The 27357-nt window shown below is 38.8% G+C and overlaps 1 protein-coding gene across 1 annotated transcript; it reads left to right on the top strand.

Moving 5' to 3' along the window:
* Nucleotides 1–22682: 22682 nt before the first annotated feature.
* On the top strand, nucleotides 22683–26648 carry LOC308620842 (oocyte-secreted protein 2-like; the record flags this gene model as incomplete). The annotated part of the gene is made up of 3 exons (XM_081240731.1): nucleotides 22683–22928; nucleotides 24543–24646; nucleotides 26444–26648. The coding sequence occupies 3 exons, from the start codon at nucleotides 22683–22685 to the stop codon at nucleotides 26646–26648; spliced, it is 555 nt and encodes a 184-aa protein (XP_081096857.1).
* Between the last annotated feature and the right edge of the window lie 709 nt (nucleotides 26649–27357).

The following is a 27357-nucleotide window of genomic DNA, read 5'->3' on the forward strand; positions in this document are numbered from 1 at the left end:
TTCTCAGGTGGAGAATGATGAGCTGTGTGATTTTTTTCAAGGGGTAAAACTGCATATTAAGGTAGTTGTTTTGCAAACAGAAGAAAGGAATCCGAATCTGCTAGTGTAGTTCTCTACCTTCTGTCTCAGAGGACCTAGTGTGCCTCCTTAAGTCACAGGGAGGGAGGGAGAGGGCAGGTAAGAAAGAGGTAGTGTTTGGGATCATGTCCTAAGAAAATTAATATAGGAGTTATTTATGTATAGGGATACAAATAGTTTTGCTTCTCTTAACTATGAAATATATCAGAGATATGTAACATGTTTAATATAGCATCTGTAACACATCTCACATTTTTAAAAGTGCTTACCATCTCTCTAGTATATAAACATCCAAAGTTTATAATAAATATATCTGTATGTATTCAGAATTTTCCTTCTCAGCTGTGTAGGAAGGCAAATCCATACAATTTGGGAAATATACTCTTGGCAGATAGGCATTTAACCCTTTCAGGACAGAGTCTGAGTTTACGATATTTCTGAGTGCACATTCTCATGGATTATCTACCTTACCCAAGGCCATATTCTATGGTTTTGGTATTTTAAAACATTTCTCTTTAACATTCTATTGATATCGATTTTGGTGAAAATGTTTCACTTATTGCCTCACCCTCCGTGGTTCCTGAGGGATAATCTGAGTCATGTGGTTAATACCAGTTAATATGCCAATTAATGCCAAACAGACAAGGGGTTGCCCATAAGATCTACACCTCTAGACTAATCTAGGGGTGCCCTAACCAGCCTTTCCCAAACTGGAAGCACATGTGTTTACACAGTTTCCTTGTAAAAAGCTCATTTTCTGTTATAAAATATCCTTGAACAGCATTAATCTATGTACTTTAACTAACCTCACCTTAACTTGGCAGTTGATTGTATTTCCAAATTATAAATTTGCTACTCCTGGTCTTTTTCAGGGGCCACCTTGTTTATTTGCATCATTTCCTATAATTATTCTTATAGGAGCTGGATGGCTACAGAAAGAGAAAAGAAGACAAAGAAAGAGGAATGGGATTAAGATCTTGGCAAGTCCTGGTGACTGAGGCTCCGAACCTGAAGCCAAGCCCTTACTCCTCATTTTCCCTGCTTTTTCACATCATTACGATATGTTGTCATCCTGTCTTTATTCTAGAAACTGAGTTATTGGTTTAACAACTGAACCTAGTAAGCTTTACATAAAAGAAGTCCCTCCCAAATATACCACCAGATTTACTATTGGCTGATCGGAAGTCATTAACTTAAAATTCGATGACCTTAGACCATCTGTAAAAGGCAATGTCTAAATGAGCCAATAAGAGCCCCATCCCATGGATAATGAAGTTAAAATATTTCACATTTAACTAGTTAAATCTAGTATTCTAGTAAACTCTACTTTGCCTATAAATTCATGGTAATCAGCCTACCCTCAGCCCCTTGTTGATTTAATCAGAACATCTAATATACCCAATTATTCTTGGCTAGGAGATAAGAAGTATCATTTGTAATAATGGACACTGCATATAATTGCAACAAAGCAATTTCTTAGTCTAAGAGCTACTAGATATATGGTGAAGTTAGACCTGCTGGTATTACACACAGCTTTCTACCACATTGAAGAGAATTAACTGATGGAATGATACACCAGCTACTATGTCCTGCAAGTGTTTTATAAGCCAAGCACTGTTCTAACCCCTTTACGTGCATTCTCTCATTTAATCCTCACCGCAACTCTGTGAAATAGACAGTATTACTTCCACTTTAAAGATGGGGAGACTGAGGCCCAGAGTTATTAAGTAACTTCCTCAAAGTCACGCTGGTCATAAGTTGCAGAGCTGGGAGATGAAGAACACAGAATAATTTGACATCAAGAGAGAAAGGGTCTCAGGAGGCTTTGGTTAACCCTGTCATAGTAACTTAATCTCTCAGCTCTCCTCTCCTCCAAGAGCCTAAGGCAATTGAGAGGACATGGCATCAGTTAGGCATCCTAGACTCACCGAGGGACAGCACAGGCCACAGGGATCGAAGCTTCAAGATCTGAGAACTTGGACTTAAAGATGATTTTAGATACAAAAAGGAGACGATCTTCTGGGAGGACCTGATGAGACAAAGGGCATGTGTAAGTGGACTTCAAGATTCTGTTAGGAATTAGTGGTTCAGTCAACATCTCTTAAAAGTGGGCACACCCACACTGAAAGCTATCTTCCCAGCGGGACAGAGGACCGTTGTCTAAGTGGTCAGAAGAATTAACATCTGGTTTGGGTGTGGTTCATACGAGGAGAGAGTACTTGCTGGTTGAGCTTGAATAATATTGCTTCAAAGTCGTTATTTATTATTATCAGGAAAAAGTTTATAACTTCTCCTGACAAACTTTTTAGATTCTAGGGGTCCTTAAAATGCTGAACATAACATTTGAATATTAGATGAGTGAGAGATGTCTAATTATAAAGAATACTTTAAATAGGTTTATATGGTCTTCCAAAATAATGTGTTTTAAGGAAATGTGAAAAATGTAGTACACACCATATGAAGATTTCACCTCATCATCTGGAGACTGCCACAGTGAATATTGGGGCATATTTTCTTTGTTTATTCTCAATATTATTTAACATAATTGAAACTCTCTTATTAGCTTATCTGGCCCTGCCATTCATCCTCATCAACATCCTAATATATATATATATATTTTTACAGGAACTTGAAGATAATATTAAAATTTGTTTTAAAAAGACATTAAATCTTTGTTTCTTAATCTTTGAGGGGAGAAAAGTGAAAGGAAATGACTCTTCCCTCAGGGTTTCTCACAGGAGGTTGGGTGGTATAAGACTGATGACATGTGAACACAAGGCATCGCAGTTACCTATGAGGCTTTCAAACTATCCATATCCCTCCTCAGACTGATGCCCTTGATCGACCCATCCTGACTCCTAAACCAGGGAGGGGCACCAGAAGCTCTGATGGGAGCCAAGGTGTCAGGAAGTGGTCAGGCAGTCATTTGAGGCATCAGATGTGTCAACCACTCCCACTGTTCCTCCATTTGCCTACAGCCAGGAGGGACTGGCTGCTTCTTAAGACTATAAAAATTTAGAGGGATGTGAAGCCATTTGGTTAGCTTTTACACTACAGAGCAGGGATGGGCAAAGTTTTGTAAAGGGCTAGATCGTACACCCTTTTGGCTTTGTGGACCATGAGTCCTCTGTTCCAGCTACTCAACTCTGCCCTTATAGTGTCAAAGTAGCCACAGACAATTAGTAAATGCATGAATGAATGAACATGGTTGTGTTCCAATAAAACCCAATTTAGGCACACTGAAATTTGAATTTTAAATACTTTTTAACCTATCACAAAACATTATTCTTCTTTTGTTATTTTTTAATCATTTAGACATTAAAAAATCTTTTCTTAGCTCATGGACCACATAAATGTAGATGGTGGGCCAGATCAGGCCTGTGGCCTGTAATTTGCTGACCCCTGGTATAGAGAAGAAAAAAATAAGCCTGTTCTTTTCTAAAATTAGGACAAATTCCATGTCTTATTTAGGTTTGCATTCTCTAGAGGGAGGTACAACTGATTGACAAGTGGATACTGTTCATTCCTACCTTCCTTCACTGCCCATGGCCTCGATATGACATTTGGCAAAATCAGTTTAGCTCGTTATTAGGGGAAAAAAACTAATAAAACCCCCATGGCATGCAGTTTGTGAGCCTGAATGTCTCTGAGATGATTTAGTTAATTAGGAGGATATCTAATTACCTCAATCCTGATGTTGCAATCAGTGGGATGGTATTGAAACTCATAAAATCTTTGATACACTGAGGTTACAGGACATCGATCTCCCAAAAACACTTCATCAGAAGCCATAGGTAGACCATTATCAAATGCAGTTGACTTAACCCTGGCCAAGAACAAAGAGGGGCTGCATCGTACATATACTATTGGGGGGAAGAAAAGAGAAAGTGTCAGATAATACAGTGGTCCCACTTCAGGGAAGCTCAGGGCCAGTTAACAATAAAAGACACCCTCACTGGTAGAGAAAAACAAATTTTCAAGGTGATTTTCCTAGTCCTACCTTTAGAACACTCACATGCCCTCCCATCTCCAAGAAGAATCCAAGTGATCCTGTGTGTGGATGAGAATTAACCCAAACAAGATCTTAGATGCCTTATGTTTCAGTTCTAAGTGGAAGACGATCTCCCTTAGGACATTTATATTAGTAATTATGGACAATTACTAATATAATTACTACCTTTATTCCTGATTTAAATTCCTGGAAAGCAAAACCTTTGCTCTAATCTTGGTATCCCTGTTTAGTCTTGGTATTTTCTCAAGCAATACAGTCATTTGACCAAAATTAACAAAGCTAGGATAGAAATCTAGTGATCATAGCTTAACCCAGTGCAATTTTTCAATAATTCATTTTCTCTTACTACTAACCGTGACCTAGTAATTATTTTCTTTAAAATTTTGTCCTCTTTGCATGAGAATATAAGCTCCATGAGAATGGAGACTTGGTCTGTTTTGTTCATTGTTGTAATGCTTAGAGCCAAGAATAAGCCAATAAAATAACTGCTCAATATGCATTTGTTGATTGAATATATGAACGATACTGCCTGTTGCTGAGAAAGTGAGAAGCAAGCACAGAGCCCCCCGATCACTGGGCTGTGTTTTAGGAGAGCTAAACAGAAGTAAAACTTGGACTTGTGATGAAGAGGAGAGCCCAAAGATGAAGTCTTCTAGATGACACTTCTAAAGGATCAAAGAGAACCAGTGGTTTCAAGATATTAATACCCTGCCAGTCAAAAGACAAAGAGATAATATTTATAATTGAAACATTAAAGTTTGCTAAAGGCCAAGAAACAAGGTGGTGAAATATAGGATCTGGCAGTTAAATCCCAGAATAATTTGGGACTGCTGGTAAATTAGAGGATAAATTGGAAAATCTGAGAAGGAATTATCTGCTCTTTTAAATAGGCAGGCAGGGACTTTCCTGGCAGTCCTGTGGTTAAGACTCTGAGCTTCCACCACAGGGGGCACGGGTTCCATCCCTGGTGGGGGAACTAAGATCCCTCATGCCACGCAGTGCAGTCAAAATGTAAAAAATATATAAAATTAAAAATCAAAAAAAATAGGCAGGCATAGAACTACTGGAAGGTTACCTAAGGTGGGACTGACTAGCTTTTAGGGGTAAACTGTTCACAGTTCCAAAGCCATCTTTAGCTGCTGGCAATTTCCAATCACTAGAGGATCTCAGTCCTATAATTGTGAAAGTGACTCCACATAAAACAACTGGCCTATGAAAAGAAACGAAACTGAGTTATTTGTAGTGAGGTGGATGGACCTAAAGTCTGTCATACAGAGTGAAGTAAGTCAGAAAGAGAAAAACAAATACCGTATGCTAACACACATATATGGAATCTTAAAAAAAAAATTGTTCTGAAGAACCTAGGGGCAGGACAGGAATAAAGACGCAGACGTACAGAATGGACTTGAGGACACAGAGAGTGGGAAGGGTGAGCTGGGACGAAGTGAGACAGTGGCATTGACATATATACACTACCAAATGTAAAATAGATAGCTAGTGGGAAGCATCCGCACAGCACAGGGAGATCAGCTCAGTGCTTTGAGACCACCTAGAGGGATAGGGTAGGGAGGGCGGGAGGGAGACGCAAGAGGGAGGAGATATGGGGATATATGTATATGTATAGCTGATTCACTTTGTTATAAAGCAGAAACTAACACACAATTGCAAAGCAATTATACTCCAATAAAGATGTTAAAAAAAAAAAAAAAGAAACACAACTGGCCTGTCCATTCTCCCTTTTCGGCTCGTGTATGGTGGGTAGACTAGGTAGTCTCCCTTTACACAGAGAGGAAGAGGGTGACTTGAACATTAAGTCACTTGTTATTCTGGGCAGTGAGATTTAGTGCAAAGGCCCTGGTTGACGATTTGCCAAAACAGAAAGGACAGTGTTGTCAGAATGTAACAAACCAAGAATGAAATAATGCCATTTTCAGCAACATAGATGGACCTGGAGATTATCATACAAAGTGAAGTCAGTCAGACAGAGAAAGGCAAATATTTGATACATATACATACACTGTGAACGTTTCTCCAAGGTTTATTCCCAAGCATCACTGTCCACAGCTGAAGCCAAGATAACCTGTTCACCTCAGATATATGGAAACTTCTTCAATCTAATTAACCAACCCAATTTTCTTTACAGTATGATGAGCTATCCTTAAAGGGGAAAGGGATATTATGGGAAAAAGGAAGGTGCCAGGGGTGAAGGCAGGTGGGGAAACAGGGCATTCCCACCTCAACCATCCAAAGCAGATCATTTAGTGTAGGCCCTTAGCTATTAGCAATGTAACGGCTAATTGAAATGTTCAGATTTGGAAAGTCAAAGACGCAGCCTCATTACTGATCATCAATTACCCACCAAGTCTACTATTACTCTGTAAATACCTGGCTGTTCTCCAGAGCAAGCCCAAATCAGAGAAGAAAGGAGATGCAGTCCCAGAAAAACCTTCATCTGGCCAGACCCCAAGGCAACATCCGCCAGGGAACAGGAAGTTGTGAGAGGTCCAATTGCCTTGTGTTAATATAACTGAAGCCCGTCAGGTGTCTACAATAATCCATCACTTTGGGCAGCCTGGGGAGAGCCTTTACTCTTTATAAGCAAAACCTCCTAAAATTTAGTATTTTATTATTATAGGTACTAATAATTAATAAGGTGAGTAAAATGTATCATTTGAATATTAGCACTGAGCAAAGTTTATAAAGCTATGTGTTTCTCCAGAGAAACAGAACCAACAGGATGTATGTATGTCTTTTTTGTAGGGAATTGGCTCAAATTCATAACATGTGATTATGGAGGCTGAAAAGCCCCAAGATCTTTAGCTGGCAAGCTGGAGACACAGGAGAACTGATAATGTAGTTCTAGTCCAAAGGCCTGCAGGCTCAAGATCCAGAAAGAACCAATGTTTCAGCCTGAGTCTAAAGGCAGGAAAAACCAATATCCCAGCTCAAAAGCAGTCAGGCAGAAGGCACGCCCTCTTATTCAGCCTTTTTGTTCTTTCAGGCCTTCAGCTGAAGGGATGAGGCCCACTCACCTTAGGCCGACAATCTCCTTTACTCAGTTTACAGAGTCAAATGTTACTCTCATCCAGAAACACTCTCACGAATACACCCAGAATAATATTAGACCAAATATCTTTTTTTTTTACTTTTTATTTTACATTGGAGTATAGCTGATTAACAATGTTGTGGTAGTTTCAGGTGCACAGCAAAGGGACTCAGCCATACATATGCATGTATCCCTTCTCCCCCAAACTCCCCTCCCGTCCAGGCTGCCATATACCATTGAGTAGAGTTCCCTGTGCTATACAGTAAGTCCTCATTGGTTATCCATTTTAACTATAGCAGTGTGTACATGTTGATCCTAAACTCCCTATTACTTCCCCCCATCCTTCCCCACTGATAACCATAAGTTCATTCTCTAAGTCTGTGATGGACCAAGTATCTTGAAACCCTCTGGCTCACTTAAGATATGTTTAACCATCACAAACTGCATGATTATATCAATAACATTGGTCTCTTCTCTAAGGTCAAGATACCTTATCTCTAGAACCTGTATGGTCTGCATGAGGTATTGGAGACAGGTTATTTAAACTGCAGAAGAAAAATTATGAATGTCCTTCCTGAAGTTCTTAGATGAGCAGCCATCAGATATGTGGTCTCTGGGTAGGTTTATATGGGAGGTGGAACACCAGTTTGAGTCTGTGTTTTGCCAAGATGGCTGTAGGGGGAATATGAAAAGATGCTCACATCGCTAATTATTAGAGAAATGCAAATCAAAACTATAATGAGGTATCACATCACACCAGTCAGAATGGCCATCATCAAAAAGTCTGAGAATAATAAATACTGGAGAGGGTGTGGGGAAAAAGCAACCCTCCTACACTGTTGGTGGGAATGTAAATTGGTGAAGCCACTATGGAGAACAGTATGGAGGTTTCTTAAAAAACTAAAAATAGAATTACCATATGATCCAGCAATCCCACTCCTGGGCACATATCTGAAAAAAAACAAACACTAGTTCGAAAAGATACATGCACCCCAATGTTTATAGCAGCACTATTCACAATAGCCAAGACAGGGAAGCAACCTAAGTGTCCATCAACAGAGGAATGGATAAAGAAGATGTGGTATATATACACAGTGGGATATTTCTCAGCCATAAAAAGGAATGAAATATTGCCACTTGCAGCAATGTGGATGGACCTAGAGATCATCATACTAAGTGAAGTCAGACAAAGACAAATATTATATGATATCACTTATATGTGCAATCTAAAGAAAATAATACAAATGAACTTATTTACAAAACAGAAACAGACTCACAGACCTAGAAAACAAACTAATGGTTACCAAAGAGGAAGGGGAGGTGGAAGGATAAATTAGAAGTATGGGATTAGTAGATACACATTATTATATGTAAAATAGATAAACAAGGTCCTACGGTAAAGCACAGGGAACTAGATTCAGTGTCTTGTAATAACCGATAACAGAAAAGAATCTGAAGCTGTACACCTGAAACTAACATAATATTGTAAACCAAATGTAGTTTAAAAAAAAAAAGATAGATACAGCCATCTTTCTTTAAATCCAGAGCTTCCCTACAGGGAAGCTCTGGATTTAAAGGAAGGGTTGGACTAAGGTGGAGCTAAGAAAACTTACATAGTATTGTTCTAGATGGGAGAAGAGGCAGTTAGATAAGGGAGAATAGTTGATAACGTGAACTAATGTAATTTAGTGAGAAGTGGTGAATGGATGAACCATGAGCAGGAAGGGAGGACAGATAGGACAAGGATGACTTAATGAGAGCAAATGGGAGATAAGAGGGGAGACCAGTTAAATGTGAGAAGCCTCAGACTATATTTTTGAGAGAAGAGATAACAGTGTGAGCTCATCAGTTATTCAACAATGCTGACTGGAACCAACGAGAAGATGATATCTAGGGCTAATTGGAACCACCCATTCTCAGCTTTTAGGAAAGAACAATCAAACTTAGCCTGGAAGCCCAATGTCTCATGGTCATCAAGACACCACCCTTTCAAACTACTATTAGCCAAAGTCCACTCATTCCTGGCACTTTCCCAGAACATGTCTACGCCAGAGAAACAAGTAGAAGGCAACTCCACAAGGGCCTGCATTATTGCTAGGTCACAGGTTAAGAACACTTTGGGTGATCAGAAGTTGAGAGGAGCTGGGAAGCCTGAAGTGGGTTTATACCTAATAACACACTTAGATGCATATGATGACCCATTACTCTGGAGAACAAAGAGAAAGCCCTTGACACACTTATAACGCCACCCTCCTGAGGTATGAAGTGCAGGATGTTATTGTGTCAAATCAAGTGGAAGCATTTTGAGAGTCATCTTTAGGACTTTTGAAGTGCCAGGGAGGGTGTTGTCCACAGGCTAACCTTCAGTACTATTACAGGGTGGGTCCCAAAGTGGGGTCCCCAGGGTAGCAGCATCAGCACCACCTGGGAACTTGTTAGAAATGCAAATCCTTAGTCCCACCCTGGGAGTGGAAGCCCAATATTCAGTGTTTTTAACAGGCTCCCCAGGTGATCCTGATGCATGATAAAGTTCAAGAGCCACTTTACTTTGTAGAGGGCTACCCATGTGGGATGATTTTAAGAATGCCAAGCCTTCTGGTCGAAATGCTGAGATACTAATTATTCGCTGTTAGAGTTAATTTTTCAGGTTTGAAGTCTGCTATCCATCTGGGAAAGCTACATCTACTTCCCACTTTAGACAAAATCAAACTAGAGTTACACTTCCAAAAGAGATTTCAAGGGTCAAGTTAAGCACACATTGTTATCATTGGCCAATGCAAGACCTCTCTTGATTTAACTGATTTAATCCATCAATCCATCCTCCACCATAGGCGACTCTTCTAATGTATTTAATGACTACCTTTTGAGTCCAATGTGAAATGTGTGCTTTTCTCCCCACCCCATCTAAAATTCCACATACATTAAGATTTCATATCCCTTTTCCTTTTTTATTTTTCCTTCTTAGCACTAAACACATATGATATATGTTACCTCTCTATTTTGTTTGTTTTTTCTTATTAGGGTTATAAGGTCAAAAAGGGAAGAGATTTTTGTTTTTAAAATCCATGTATTCTTTAGGCATGAAACAATATTTTGCTCATAGTAACCTCTCAGTATATACTAGTTAACTGAATGAATGGTATTGTGGCAGTGTAACTAAAGTACCAAATCACTGACGATTCTATTTCAAGTACAGTTTTGTATAGAATTGACTTCTAGGCTGAAGTCAATTGACAGTGTGGGATAGTCTTGCAGTGGGCCTCTTCAAATATGCATGTTCTAGAAAATATGTATTTTTGTATCTATCTGTCTATTCATTCATCCCTACACATTTTTTTTTTTTTTTTTTTTTGCGGTATGCGGGCCTCTCACCGTTGTGGCCTCTCCCGTTGCGGAGCACAGGCTCCGGATGCGCAGGCTCAGCGGCCATGGCTCATGAGCCCAGCCGCTCCGTGGCATGTGGGATCTTCCCGGACTGGGGCACGAACCCGTGTCCCCTGAATCGGCAGGCAGACTCTCAACCACTGCGCCACCAGGGAAGCCCCCCTACACATTTTTTGGTGGGAGGAGGTTTATTTTGGAATCTTGGCTTGTGTGCATGATTTCTGCAGCTTTCGGGGGGTTTGGATTGCTCCCTGAATGGCTTTGTTTACTAAAACATTGCTAAGAGCAGTAAAAATAAAAGATCATTAGAAGAAAAGGTGGAAAGGGGAGTTGCACAGTTAGCTGGTCAAGTATCAGGAACTCTGGCACTGGGAACACAGGCGGGGTTAGGTGGGGGTCTCTTTAGGTGTGTTGCCGATGTTACAGATGCAGACTCAGCTGGCCAGTTTCTTAATACCTGAGCCCTATGTAGGGAAGTTTTCAGAGTCTTGGTCTTGCCCTAGGCAGACTGAGATCAAGGTGCCCTGTACCGTCACTGAGAAACTAAGCTGCTTCTTGTAGAAATGACAGTGGAAAGGACCTGGGCTTGGACGACTACAGCTTCAGAGAGTGGGTTTTCTTGGCTTGAAATCAGGCCAATTAGGCAGGCAAATTGAAAACATCTATTATTAGCAATGTCTGCACAGAAAATATGTGGGGCTTACAAGGGCAGGGTTGACTAAGCAGTTAAGAACTCATCCAGGTCCATGACCAGAAGCTCAATGGGCAGTTTGGACTTTGGAAAAACTCTGTCCTGTGTCTAGGGATATTTTCCCTTCTCCACCATGTTATACCAAAGAAAGTGACTGTGTTTGAATCATTACCACAGAGCATACGATTGAAATTCCTCAGATGGTAACATGGCTTTGAAATTTTAAAAGGTGATACATCTTGACAGAAGTAAACTTTGAAAAGGTATCGGTAGACATGATCATAATTTTCAGAATTTTCTGTGCAAGTAGCCACTTGACACAGAATCTTTGGGACCAAGAATGGGAGGGTTGTTGATATTGCTTGTATTGGGGGATGTGTCATAGTATGACCAAGTGACTGTTGGAGGAACACATGGACAGAGACAAAATCCAACCCTCTGAGCTTGTATTATAGAATAATTTGGTGGGGGGATCTAAGTAGACATCCAGTTCACTCATGCTTCTGAGCTCTCTCTGCTTCTAGTGGATTTCAATTTCTATTCACTCTCTTCCAAGCAAGCTTACTGGCCATATTCCTGCACGCAACTAGCACCAGTTTTCAACACCTGGGTGCTAAATAGCTATTGAGAACAATGTTGGTAATAACCTTTCCCCCAGCTCCTACCTTTCTGGTAACTCAGCCCAGCAGCTTAGAATGCTACATGAGAAATCCAATAAATACAGATATACCGTAAAGTATGTCAAGTTTTATTCATGGACTTGTAGCCACTTTGAAAGTTAAAAACACAAATGGCCTTTCTCAAAGGCATCATGGTTATAATCGATTAAAGCCAATTAAAAATATGTAAATATATAAAAATAAAATGCCACATGACATTGTTAAACTGGGTTACTTCTGTGGTGCTGCTGGATGTCCAAGAGCACAGCTTCTACAGTTCATAGAGGAACGGAGGAGTCACGTTCCTCAAAAGGGAGTAGTTGTGTGGGCCATAAAACGGTGTTGACTGTGGGCTTCCCGGTGGCGCAGTGGTTGAGAGTCTGCCTGCCGATGCAGGGGACACGGGTTCGTGCCCCGGTCCGGGAGGATCCCACATGCCGCGGAGCGGCTGGGCCCGTGAGCCATGGCCGCTGAGCCTGCGCGTCTGGAGCCTGTGCTCCGCAACGGGAGAGGCCACAACAGTGAGAGGTCTGTGCACCGCAAAAAAAAAAAAAAAATATATATATATATATATATATATATATACATATATAGAAAAAAAGCTGAAATGAACCATATAGGTTTGATTTCAAATTGGAGATGTGAATTTGAACTCATGGTTTTCAAGTTATAGAAACAGATATAGAAATTATGTAAATCTAAGCATGCACATACCTTGCTCTTTCATCTGCTGCATAATATATCTCTGTCTTCTTATTTTGTTTAACTTACTGTGTTTGGGGTCTCCTTTTCGCAGGCTGCAGGTTCGTAGTTCCTGTTGTTTTTGGTGTCTGCCCCCAGTGGGCGAGGTTGGTTCAGTGGGCTGTGTAGGCTTCCTGGTGGAGGGGACTGGCGCCTGTGTTCTGGTGGGTGGGGCTAGATCTTGTCTTTCTGGTGGGCAGGGCCACGTTCGGTGGCATGTTTTGGGGTGTCTGTGAATTTAGTATGATTTTAGGCAGCCTCTCTGCTAATGGGTGGGGCTGTGTTCCTATCTTGCTAGTTGTTTGGCATGGGGCAACCAGAGCTGGAGTCTGCTGGCCGTTGGGCGGAGCTGGGTCTTAGCGTTGAGATGGAGATCTCTGGGAGAACTCTCGCCGATTGATATTACGTGGGGCCCGGAGGTCTCTGGTAGATGAATGTCCTGAACTCGCCTCTCCCATCCCAGAGGCTCAGGCCTGACACCCGGCTGGAGCACCAAGACCCTGTCAGCCACACAGCATAAGAAGTTCTTCATAACATCCCCAAAGACGATTTCCTCTAGTCCTGTGATAACTTCATAGCCACCTCCTGTTGCTACTGCGTGGAGCTCGAGTATTGTGAGCATTGGCTTCAAATGCCAGAGATGCCAATCATTCCCACCTGAGTAGGTGTCTCCCTAAGCATGCATATAAACATACGTCTGTTTTTGTAGTTTTATCCACAGACAGGCCATGGGAATAGTGACCTTCCATAGCAATGATCACATCTAGCACACACATCTCAGTTCCTAAATACCATGTTCAACTTAAACCAGAGTTCCATGGAGTAACAGCCAACACCAGGGCTGGGGCAGGAAAAGTACAAGTTAAACCAGGAACAACTTTTGGTGCCAAAAATTGGGAAAGTGCTCAAAGAATGCTGCAGAAATGTCAAAATTATATAGGAACTATTTCAAGGGGCTCCTCCTGGTCAAATCTGAAATAATTTGAGCATAAATATAAATAATGATAGTAATGAGTTATAATCTACATAATAAAATAGGAAATCACAAGTGTATACTAATATAAGCAAGTAAGTTGAAAGATTAATGAGGAACAGGATATTTACAGTTTCAGAGTATCTCCCCATAAAATATAAATCAATTACAAAGTGAGAAAGAGGAACTTTACAGTGAAGAAGCCTGGAAGACAGTACCTTAATCAAGTGACCAAATTTGCATCATCAGTAATGGGAAAAATTGAAGTTGAGCATCGCTTGATAGGATGCAGTAAGAGCCGGACACCACTGTTGTGATAATCCTGCAAACCTAATGATGAAGAAATATCAAACACAAATTGAGTGCAGTGTACAACATACAAATGTCGAGGTCATGAAAAATCAAGGAAAGATTGAAGAAATGTTGGAGAATAAAGAGATATGACAGCTACGTGCACCACAACATGTGAGTCTGAGCTGGATTTTATTTTATCATTACTTTTTGCTATAAAGGCCATTAATGAGACAATTGGAGAAATCTGAAAGAGGTGTGAGGATTAGGGCCAGTAATATGTTAATATTAAGTTTTTGAATTGGATGATACTCAAACTTTTGGTGTCAGGACCTCTGACACCAAATAGTCTTTAAGATATTGAGAATTCCAAAGAAATTTGTCTATGTGGGTTTACTCTATGCAAATTACCATATTAAAAATTAAAGTAAAATTTAAAAATCTTTATTAAATAATTTAAATAGCTGCAATAAACCTGTCATGTGTTAACATAAGTAATAAGCATTTTATAAAAAATAATTATTTTCCCAAAAAATGGAAGAGTAACATTGTTTTACATGTTTGCAAGTCTCTAGTCCAGTTTAATAGAAGACCGCTAGATTCTCATGTCCTTCTACATTAAGCCTTTGTGATATGTTACTTTGGTTAAAGTATGTGAAAAAAACTTTGCCTCACACAAATATGTATTTGGAAAAGGGAGGAGTATTTTAATACTCCAGATAACTGTGGCTGTTGTTTGATACCACTAATTCTCTACAAAAGGTAGTTCTTCAAGGTTAGTTGCAGTGGGGAAACAGAAAATATATCAATGAACATTTCATAGCTATATTAAAATCCATTGATCTCTCTTGTATTTTGAATGAAACGTTTACACATGCATGCTTGTATCACAGTATGCATTGGTTATTTGGAAAATATTAGTTCACTTAGTTATGCAGAACTTCCAAATGTTAACATGTTTCATTATGCAATACAAAAAAAAAATCACAGTTGCACTCTGAATGTGGGGAATGAAAGTTTTCTAAAATTCTAAATTTTGCTTGTAAACTTGAATTTTATTACTGGATACAAAAACTGTCAGTTGTTTTCTTTGAAGTGCCAGCCAATATTTCATTCTCTTTCTAAAACTATCTGTCAAAAACCCAAGTGCAAATAGTCAATGTTTGTCTGACAGTCGTTCTTGCGGGTAAATATGATGTTCTATGAAAAAAGGTGGTGTTCAGCTCACAAATCAAACAATAAATTGCATAATCTCCATGCTTTGATACAGAGCAGAAGTGCTTCATTCATACTTCGCATTTTATCATGCAGAATATTAAAAAGACATGTACTCAAGAGTCAATCAACATTTAATAAAATGAATAATTTTTACTGCTTTGATTCTTAAGTGAAACTGGCTTCTACTGTGAGTATGTGGTGGTAAAGAATACAGTGATGAGTAACACAGCTTGGTGGCACTGCCTTTCTTGCTTAGGCAGTGGTGTTGACCTTCATTGTTTTTATACATCTGTGCAAAGGTCAACATGGTGAAAAGGGCATATTATGTCTTAGCATTATTATGAAAATAGTTTTGATCCTGTGGGCCCACAGCATCCAAGGACAACATATTGAGAATCATTGCAGTGGGAGAGTGTCCTTATTTGCAGGAAATATACTCTAAAATATTTAGGAACGAGGGAGTATCATATTAGCAAATTAGTCCCAAAATGTTCAGGAAAAAATAAGTTATGTATATTTGCAACATTTCTCTAAGTTAGAAGTTGCTTAAAAATAAGATTTATATATTATCTCTGCCTTATCTCTACCCATTTTACATTAAAGTTATATTGAAATTCCATTATCCTTTCACAACAAAATTTGGAATTAAATTTGGAATTTCAGAAAAATGGACTTTGTTCGTTCTGTGGCTTTGAATAGTCCCAGGAAACCTTGGAATTAACTGTGCTCAAGTTTGAGGAAAATAGTCATGTGTTATATGATTTTTTTGTACACTATTAATTTTGGCTAGACTGTTTATCTCTTTTAATATTCAAAACAAACTTATAAGGTACGTAGTATCATTATCTCCTTTTTACAGAGTATGAACATGAGCCTTGTTTAACTTTCCCAAATTTACATAAACTGAGTGGAGAAATTAGTCTGATTCTAATTAAGCTCTTAACTAGTAGACACAGGTGCCTTTAGGAAAAAAATATTAGATGCCTATATTGGAATGATTTGAAGATAAATGTAAAGTTTATGAATTTTAGATGAAAGAAACATTAATAGATGAAAGAAATGTTAATAGCATCAGGAGAAAGTTTTTAGAAAAAAGAAAATGAAAGACAAAATAATAATGCAGACTTATCTTTGTCTTTCTTCAGCTCTCTTTTGTATTTGTAGTTGGTGACTGGGTTCTCCAGGCCTTCCAGATGCAGGAACTGTGTGAGTCCCCGCTCTGGGGTTTCACTCTCCGTTAGAGGACGTGATGTTGGAAACGAAAGTCCTTTCTGTGACACGTAGGGAAGTCCTGTGCACGTGCTTATTTGAAAGCAGATTGTAACATTGAAAATATAATTCAGATGTCACTAAAAACAATGATAGGCCTTCAACTCAGATTCTTTGAAGTTTATTTACTGTGAGCCTTGATTTCCAAGTTCACTTTAAAACTAAAAATGTCACAATTGACATTTTAGAAAAAAACAAGAAAAACCTTTAGCTGGAACTTTTATTCCAACTATTAAAATGAATTTATGTTTATTATATATAAAATTATACATACATATGTATATAGAACATGAGGACAAATATATATATTTACCCTTATGATATTGTGTGTGTGTATATCTTGTGTTGTAAGCAAATAACTTTAAGGCTTGACCCGACTAGAGTAACTAGAACAATTTATGGACGAATTAACAGAGATGAATTTGTGGATTTTCTTGAGGTCAAGAAAGACGGTTTCTCTTTAGGTCTCTGTCTCAGGGATTAAAGTCACTTTATCATCTCTGCTGCTGATTCTTCCACAGCCAAACCCATAGAAATTAAGAAATGATAGTCTTTTGATTTCAAATAGGTTATTCAGCATATTAGATGACACCTGAAAATTACCTAGTGAAAACAGTTTTCTATGCTTTAGCTTTTTTTGGAAGTGTGTGCCTTGCCAGCTTCTCAGATGATGTTAACAGGCCTCAGGCACACACAGTTATCAATTAGTACTTTTCACCTGATGGGCCTCTTTGAGCATCAGGGTTTGGGTAATCAGGAGAGTCTCAGGTTTTAGTTGGTTGACACTGTGGAAACCACCCCGTGGGTGATCTAACTAAGTAGCAATATGAAAGCAGCTGAGCATGGGATGCCATATAAAATCACTTAAGCTGTTACCACTTCCTGTTTCCCAAGAAGTTCTGGGCTGGGGGTGTGCTCACATGGAGGTCTCTATGGCTTCAGAAATCTTGATTCTCCTTGCTGCGTTGATTTGGCCTTGTGCTGAGAACATCAATGGTAAATGAATTAGAGAATGCTTCCTTGGCGGGTTACTCAGAATGACTGCTTTCCATCTTTCCAAGCAGGTGTTCCACTCCCTATAGAGATCTGATCTTACCATTTGCTAGAAAAGAAATACTTTCAGGCCAACTGGACTTGAGTCTTGATACTGAGGACACATTTTAACTTTCTGCCTAAATGTCTGAGATGTTTCTTTCTTCTATGTAATGATCTTCTATCTGAATCCTCATTTGCAGAGATTCTTCAGAAATAGTCCTCGGCTCTATGTTTTAGGCTGCCCTTTTGAACTCACTGCCAATTACCAGTATTTGGCGGTATTGTAAGATATCTGATTGGATCTTTACCTGACCTTCCTGCTTCCAGACCCTTCTATTTCCCCTTGATGATGATACTGCTCTTTTGTTCTTTTTAAAATTCTATCTGACCTTCACTCATGTTAAATTCATCAGCAGTTCTGCAAAGCCAATAGGATAAAGCTAAATCAGTGTCTGGTCTGTCTATAAATTGATTCAATATCTTTTCTATTATACCTGGAGTAGTCTCCATATTTTTGTGTTATCCAGATGCTTCCCAGCTTCAAGGCCAGACTAAATTTCAACTACTCTAAGGCAGCATCTCAATATTACTTTTTGTGTCCTCTAAGTTTTTTTAAAAGTCACTTGGATGTTCCTGTTTCCTTCTGCTTGAAGTGGGGTCTTTTCTGGGGAAATGATACGTGAATTTCTTACCCATTTGGCCTATAAGCCCTTTCTGAACAAGGACCACATTTAGTTTCTGATCCTTCCATTTTACCTCAGATGAATCTTTCAGAATGCCTAGGTTACTGCAGCTCACCCTGTGGCAGTTAATTACTGGCATTTCAGTAATTTCAATCATTTAATTCCATACATGTGGAGAAAGGGCAGTGACCTGTGAGTCAAGAAGAATTCCAGTTATCTGGAAGGGGCGAGTAGGGTGTTCAGGCCTGGCTATGGTACCTGATGCTTGGGTGCAAGGAAGATTCTACCTCAGTTAGTGTATGCACAGCTATGCATGTTCCTCAGGCTTTTTCTTAAACAATTTCTCAGCTACTTGAGACACAAGCTCAGAATGTCAAACTGAAACTTGACCCTAAAACTAGTATGAACAAAAAGTAGTGAAGCCAGAAGCATGGACTTCCTGTATGTCCATATCCACTTACCCTTTTGAATCTATCTTAATCCAATTGTTGGATTAAGATTTATTCATTTAGGAAGGATTTCCTTGGTAATCTTATCTAGCTGATGTTAGAACAATATTTTGAACACGTGGAGAGAGGTGATTTGGCGGTTACAATCACTGATGTAGAACACCTGCCTTCTCCAAAGCCTACTTTTTTCTTAAACATCTCCCTATATTTTCTTACTTTCTTGATGATTTATCCTTAAAAACCAAGAACTTCCAGGCTCAAATGGTGCTGGAGGTATCTCACTCATTAATCGTAGAAATATTTCTTCATGCTGGGAAGATTCAGATTTTCCAAAGTGTTTAAGAGAATCCTGGATGTCCTCCAAGGCCGACTAGGTCTCTATGACTGGTTTGGGAACTTTCCTCGTCAAGATTTGAATGACTAGCTATTTTCGTTGTGTGATCTTATTTTATTACTTTGCAATGGATATGTAAATGAGCACTGTCACATAGAAAAGAAGATAGTAAATGACAATTAGCCCCTCTGACACATGACTAGCTTACTTAGAGTCATGTTAGGCTTATTTGTGAGAAGTATGAGATACTAAAATTTTGATGGCAGATGGTCATTTTTTTAAAGTTTTATTTTTTAATAATTTTAAAAGGTTACACTCCATTTATAGTTATTACAAAATGTTGGCTATATTCTCCATATTGTACAATACATCCTTGTAGCCTATCTTACACCCAATAGTTTGTACCTTCCACTTGCTCACCCCTATATGCCCCCCTCCCCACCAGTAATCACTAACTTGTTCTCCATATCTGTGGGTCTGTTTCTTTTTTGTTATACTCACTAGTTCATTGTATTTTTTAGCTTCCACATAAGTGATATCATACAGTATTTGTCTTTCTCTGTCTGACTTATCTCATTTAGCATAGTGCCCTCCAAGTCCATCCATGTTGCTGCAAATGGCAAGATTTTATTCTTTTTTCTGGCTGAGTGGTGTTCTATTGTATATCTATATCTATATATATACCACATCTTCTATATCCATTCATCTGCTGATGGATGCTTAGGTTGCTTCCTTATTTTGGCAATTGTAAATAATGCTACCATGAACATTGAGGTGCATGTAGCTTTTCATATTCGTGTCTTTGTTTTTTTCAGCTACATATATCAGATGGTCATTTTTAAAGACACTTGTTTATTTCTTCCAATGACCACCTGTTGTCAATTCCTAAACTAAGATTCATCTATAGGGAAAGAATTTAATGAGTTCTTGCTGTGGAAAAATTATCTGATTCTTAGCATTTCTATAGTTACCATAGAGGAAGAGTTTACTAAGTAAATCTGTGAAGAGTATACGGTCGAGGTCAACTACGATTATGATGTGTGTCTTACAGCACATGTACCAATAATTAATTTTTAGATGAGATATAAACTCCAATTATAATGTCTGGCACATAATGTATTATCAAGATTGGCATCAGTGACAAGTTATCTAAATTGAATTAGGAAGAAAATCTTGCCTCCTAATAATTTTTCTGACCACATACTCATTCACCAGATATTCTCTAAATGCAGCTGTTAAGTAGGCTTTAGACTTGGGACCCCTTACCAATTTACTCATCACCTTATATTCTTCCTGTAGGAGATAATAGCTAGTTATCATCATACCTGAGTCCAACTCCTACTACTGCTTTGCTGTTTCATTTTTTCCTTCTGCCTTTAAAGACATGCTGGTGGGGGATTGGAGGCATTGATCAGACTTCGGCAGTGACTGAATTACTTACTTGTGGAACAAGAGGATACTACCTTTGTTTACTTTCTGGGTTTTGTTAGGTTCCAAAGAGAATTGATGTGCAAATGCTTTCGTTGTGGCTATATTCAGAACATATGTAGTAACTAAGGAGACCAATGACAGTCTAGGAAATTTGTCTTAAATGTCACCCCAACCCATTGTAGCTTAAGTTCCAGTTACCCGGTAGAATTGCCCCCCTGGAGTGAACTTAACCATTTCAGCCCGGTTTACATCTTGGTCTGAGGCTCCAAGTACAATCAGTCTAATTGGCAGAACTTATATTCAAGCTGACTGTAAATCTTTGCTTTTGGTGGCCTTCACTGACTCATGAATATATTGTATTGCAGTCTACCAGTTTCTTTTAAGGTAATAAAGGTGTGTCTGCAGAATACAAACCCCATCCGGCCAGGAGCAAGAACTCTGTCTTCCTAAAGGTGAGATTACCAGTCAGGCTTTCACTCTCCTGTTCTTCCTTTCTTAAAGTAGAAATTCTGCAATTTCTGTTCATCTAGAAGTCCTGTGTGCAGGTACTACTATCGTCAAGGGCTGTGATTCAAATATATATATGTATCTGTGTTCTGTTTCACTGGGAATATAAAGAAAATTAAGAAATAAAATCCATGTTTAAAGTATTTATTCTAGCTTTGATGATAGGTTGTATTACAGTTGCTTATATTAATGTCAAAATAAGAAGATAAGATTTAAACCCTGTTACTCTAGCTTTTGTAAAACACGAGGAGGCTGTATCAGATGAGGTCAAGAGTCATGTTTTGGATTATGATTCTAATACCTTAATAAATATAGGATATATACTGGATATCTAAGAATAGTCTGTTTGCTTGGAAAAAAAGCTTTTTAAAAGTGTTTATTTCTCATTTGTGTCAATAGATACATAAGGTGTATATTGTGACTTGCTTCTTTCTCATAATTATTTTTAGATTTATATGTTTATAGGTATAACTATAATTTATTTTCCATGTTGTATGGAATTTGATTATATAAATGCATTACAATTTATTTCATCATTCTGTTGGTGATTTGGCCTAGAGTATTTTGTTCATTCATTTTTTTTTAACAATATGATTCATTTACATTTGAACATTTGTTCATTTACATTATTATTGCTAGTATACTTGTAATTTATTTATTTAAATTTTATTTATTTTTGGCTGCGTTGGGTCTTCATTGCTGTGCACGGGCCCTCTCTAGCTGCGGTGAGCGGGGACTACTTTTCATTGTGGTGCACTTTGTGGGCTTCTCATTGCTGGGGCTTCTCTTGCTGTGGAGCATGGGCTCTAGGCACGCGGGCTTCAGTAGTTGTGGCTCGTGGGCTCTAGAGCGCAGGCTCAGTAGTTGTGGCACACGGGCTTAGTTGCTCTGCCGCATGTAGGATCCTCCCAGACCAGGGCTCGAACCCGTGTCCCCTGCATTGGCAGGCAGATTCTTAAAGACTGCACCACCAGGGAAGTCCTATACTTTGTAATTTATTGCAACCATCTTACTGCTTTTGTCTTTTTTGGTTTGTTTTTTGTTGTTTTGTCTTTTTACCTTTTCCTTTTTGGCCTCCTTCTATGTTGTTTGAAATTTGCTTATTTTTGTCCTTCATTCTATTTTGTTCTTCTCCAATTTGGCAGTTTTACCATCTAGTTTATTAGGTTCCACACCCTCCCCCCCAACTACTTATCATGCATCTTTAAATACTAAAGCTAATAAATCTTTACTTTCCTTCTGAACAATAGAAGGACCTATGAAATTTAACTCTGGTCATCCCCTGAGAACCTCTGGTTAATGACTGTCTAGCACACTAAGTCAGAATCTAGTACAGTTTTACTTCATTTCCAAAGGGAGAATGACTCAATTAGAAATAGTGATTATTATGACTTACTGAATATCTCAACGTAGAGGATAGAATGGGTTTTACGTTAAAATTTTCATAAAACTTCCATCCCAGACAGTAGATTTTCTCTCTTCAGACTATTTCCTCTTGTGGTTTCTGGTTCTGGTTGCTCTAGATATGGATTCTACCATACCAACTTTCCTCCTTTTCCCTCTTTGAAAAGTATTACAGAGAATACATCACTCTTCTAATGTACTGCAGTTTATTTCTGTCCCTTATGTGTAGTCCTAACTATATCATCCTCTTTGGAATCTAATTTCTTTAAGAGGAGGCAGGGGGCTAAAAGATAATGATGTTCTTGTGTATTGAATTTTTTCCCTGTGAAATAACTGAAATTTACTTATTTGAGGCTACAATTATGCAGATATTTTGGAAAGTAGTGGTAATATGAAAACCCTCTATATGCTGTTCTTTAAGCTGTGATAACCTTTGCCAGAGAAAGGAACATCTTTTATCACAAAGGGCGTAGCTGGATGTTCTTTGAGCTCCCCCTTAAGATAAATACACATCTGACATTTTCTCATATGATTCTTTCTGCAGTGAAAATAAGTTGTTCTATGGACTGGTTGATGGCCTCCGTAAGCCCATGTGCGTACAGCAGCAATTTGTATATATTTGCTGATGAATTATATCTGGGATCGGGTTGCCCTGTGACTCGGATACAAACATATGCCTACGATTTTATATACTCTGTGCATGACTGTGGGATCAGGACAAAGGTAAGAATAATGATTATCTGTTAAAAAAACAAAAACAAAAAACAAACCTAGATATTTTTTCACAATTTTATGCCTGGTGCTAAAATTATTGTCCTGTTTTTTGTTTGTTTGTTTAAGAACAAATTTTGCTTCTAGTTAGAGTAATTTATGGATAGACGACAATACGGTTCCGTACTTGGTCACTGAATATTGAGTCCTCTTTGTGCATAAGATTTAAAGCACGGATTTCCAGACTGGTTAGTGAACTGATTTTAAGTTGTCTTTAGGCTTCTGTTGTATTTCACTAAAGCTCAGGAGATAGTTTTAAATTCCATTCAATGTTCCTAATGTGAGAGGTCACCAATTCTGGGAAGGTATTTTATATTCAACAATAGATCATTTGAATTTACCCATGCTCTTTCAGGATGTGTGTCTCTATGGGGACTAGATTTTTACTGGAATAAAATCTCTGTCAGTTATTTTGCCAGGCACAAATCTTAAAACTGTGTTGTTGGGGCTTCCCTGGTGGCGCAGTGGTTGAGAGTCCGCCTGCCGATGCAGGGGACACGGGTTCGTGCCCCGGTCTGGGAAGATTCCACATGCCGCGGAGCGGCTGGGCCTGTGAGCCATGGCCGCTGAGCCTGCGCGTCCGGAGCCTGTGCTCCGCAACGGGAGAGGCCACAACAGTGAAAGGCCCGCGTACCGCAAAAACAAACAAACAAACTGTGTTGTAATCTTGGGGTGTTATTTTTTCATAGATTCCCAAATTTAAACAATTTATATTCATACTATAAAAGTATTTGGGGTCAATGCCTATTTAAAACTGTCACCTATGAATTAGATGTTGTCTTTATTTTAGAAATGAGGGGGCTAGAACTTCAGAAGGTGCTTTAATAATTTGCCCAGGGATGCACAGCCAGTTGGTGGTAGTTTAGATGACAAAACAGGAGGATTCCCCTCCAAAGCTTATGTTTTTTTTTTTTTTTTTTTTTTTTTTTTTTTTTAAAGGTGTCACATTTTATTTATTATCTTTGGTTGTGTTGGGTCTTCGTTTCTGTGTGAGGGCTTTCTCTAGTTGTGGCGAGTGGGGTCCACTCTTCATTGCAGTGTGCAGGCCTCTCAGTGTTGTGGCCTCTCCTGTTGCGGAGCACAGGCTCCAGATGCACAGGCTCAGTAGTTGTGGCTCACGGGTCCAGTTGCTCCGTGGCATGTGGGATCTTCCCAGACCAGGGCTCGAACCCGCGTCCCCTGCATTAGCAGGCAGACTCTCAACCACTGCGCCACCAGGGAAGCCCCAAAGCTTATGTTTTAAACCACTCTGTTATTTGATCTCCAAATCATCTTTCTCAGAAGAACTACTGAAAACCTTTTGTTAATGCATGATAAAGAGAGCTCTGAGTAACAGTTTCAGTTTGCTCCTATGTACTGTTAAGATATTTTTCCAGGTACTTTAAGTTCACTCTTACAGATGATACTCCTCTTTTCTGTCCCAGTGGGTTGTCAGACCTTTGTATGTACCTGAAAGTGACAGTAGCCATTTCTGAGACCTTGAATGTTTTCTACTTCCTATTCAAATGTGAACATGCCCCCTTTGTTACTAGAAATATCTTCTACTTAACCTTTGTGCTCTCCTAGGTTGTTTCGGAGGATACTCTCCTTTTTCAAACAGAGGTGTACTTTAACCCTAGGAATATACATTGTGACCGTCAGAAAATCCCTTTGGAATGTTCTGCCTCTAGGTGAGTCCAGTAGACCATACTCCTTTTGAATATGTTAGTTTCACCTTTACTTACCATGTGCTTCTGTGGAAGTGTAGATTTTAGAGACTATAACATGACTTGCTCATAAGCATAAGTCCAAATGAACACCAAATTAGCATTTTAAAATATTTTGAGTACTTTTTATTTCTAATTTTAAATTTTAAAATATTCATTTTAGAATAAAAACATTAAAATAACCTAGTTACACAAGATTATATACAGTAACTGAACTTTAAAGCAAATCCTCAGTCACCTTAGTAAGTGGAAGAATCAAACATGATATTATCTTTCAGTGTTTTCTCCTTCGTAATACTATTTTTTTTTTTTTTGGTACGCGGGCCTCTCACTGCTGTGGCCTCTCCCGTTGCGGAGCACAGGCTCCAGACGCGCAGGCTCAGCGGCCATGGCTCACGGGCCCAGCCGCTCCGCGGCACGTGGGATCCTCCCGGACCGGGGTACAAACCCGCGTCCCCTGCATCAGCAGGCAGACTCCCAACCACTGCGCCACCAGGGAAGCCCCGTAATACTCTTTTTCAAATATATTTTATGGTTCAATTCCATGTCAGGAGAGTAAATGACTAAAAAGTTAAGAGAAAACCAATTCTTCATTTTAATACTAACTCATGGACATACATGAAAGGAAAGGCTTATCAGCCTATCATTAAATGCAGTTTGTTTGCAGTTCTGTGGAACCGAGAGGCTGAATCCCAAAAGGATTCCACATTGGAATAGTAGATCCTGACACACTTTTACCACGCCACTGAAGTATTTACCCTGAGTGTTATAAATCTGAGTGAAAAATCTTAGAAACCACCTGAAAACCACAAGGAAAACTTTTATCCTTGTTTAATATATGGAAATAGCTGACATGAAAAAAGAATTTTGAGCTCAGAGCAAATGTGCAATATCTTTTAACATCATCAGAGTCCCTTTTTGGTGGGTGAGGGAGAATTGGTATTTTTAATTGTTGTAAAATATACATAAGATAAAATTTACCATTTTTAAGGGAATAATTCAGTGGCATCAAGTACAACCACATTGTTGAATACTCTTGATCTTCCCTTTAACTTATTTTAAGGAAAGACCAAGGCTGAGAGACTCAGTGATTCTCTGGGGAGTAGCTGACCCCTAAATAGAAATTAACAGTTGATTCTGTGTACACACACACACACACACATACACACACACACACACACACACATACTCACTCACTCACTCACACATACACTTTCATTCCTATATATTGGCCAGTGCTTAGAGTAATGTAAAAAGTTCTAACCTAATCCCCTCGGGCTATTGCTTCTCCATAGGCTACCAGATTAATAGTGATGACTAAGGCATTTCTATTTTGATTGTAAAATTATTATATTGTTTGCAGCTATCTTTCTTAAAAATGAAGGCTAGGCCAACAAAGGTATATGATTAGGTTTTTGGTGCATGAGCTTTACTGCTGTACACACACACACACACACAACACACACAACACACCTCTGTAACCAGTATACTGGGCCACATTAAGCTTTTGACAACTTTTATTGTTCTTAGGATCCATTTGTCTAAGTCTGTTTTACTGGGTGCTTTGGTACTCTACTAAGACAAGTAATACAAATCATCTATTATCCAGAGGGTGCGGGTACCCCTAAATAACCATATTGAAAATGATCATGATGTTAAACAGTGGTAAAAAAAAAAATAGCTTGCCCCCAAATTTAGATTCAGAAAGACCTGGTACCAAGTATGCCAACCCTATCTGCTTTTTGTTTCTCTTCTCTTTAGGAAATCAGTGTGGCTTATACCAGTTTCTACAGATAATGAAATAAAATTGGATCCCAGTCCCTTTATTGCTGATTTTGAGACAACACCAGAAGAGTTAGGATTATTAAATTCTAGTCAAACTGACTCCATATTTACAGAGAAATTGAAACTTGGAAATTGGGCTCATGAATTTTGTTGGAAAAACAATGGTTTTATACAAAAATAATTGCTATAAACCTTTCTTTAGGTATCTGATCCCTAAAACCCCTAATTCAGTGAAGGTCCTGATTCAGTGAAGGTGAATTTTTAGATACTTTTTTTTATTAGGGATATGTCTTATTAATTTAATGTTGACTATCAGATAATCCTATTACCCATTAATTTTTTTTTTTTTTTTTTTTTTTTTTTTTGCGGTACGCGGGCCTCTCACTGCTGTGGCCTCTCCTGTTGCAGAGCACAGGCTCCGGACGCACAGGCTCAGCGGCCATGGCTCACGGGCCCAGCCGCTCTGCGGCATGTGGGATCCTTCCAGACCGGGGAACGAACCCGTGTCCCCTGCATCAGCAGGTGGACTCCCAACCACTGTGCCACCAGGGAAGCCCAACCTATTAAATTTTATTTTTAGTTCTATAGAGTAGATTCAGAAATAGGTCTTCAATGACAATAGGATTTAATTGATATAAACCTCCAATGAATATTTTCTAAATACATTTTTTGAAGAATAAAAAAATAGAGATAGGTATGTAAATGTGCCAGAGACTAAAATTTAACATACTAACTCCCAGGAAAGCCAAAGTCCTTTTATATGAAGATAGTTTAACTTGTGTGGGTTTTCCTAATTAATTAGTAAAGTTGAGTCTTAAAAGTAATTGAATATACATCATATTTGATTATTAAAGAAAGAAATTAGATTTATAGTCTTAGAATCTAAGTAA

Source organism: Mesoplodon bidens (assembly GCF_964165515.1).
Source record: "Mesoplodon bidens genome assembly, chromosome: 7".
Lineage (NCBI taxonomy): Eukaryota > Metazoa > Chordata > Mammalia > Artiodactyla > Ziphiidae > Mesoplodon > Mesoplodon bidens.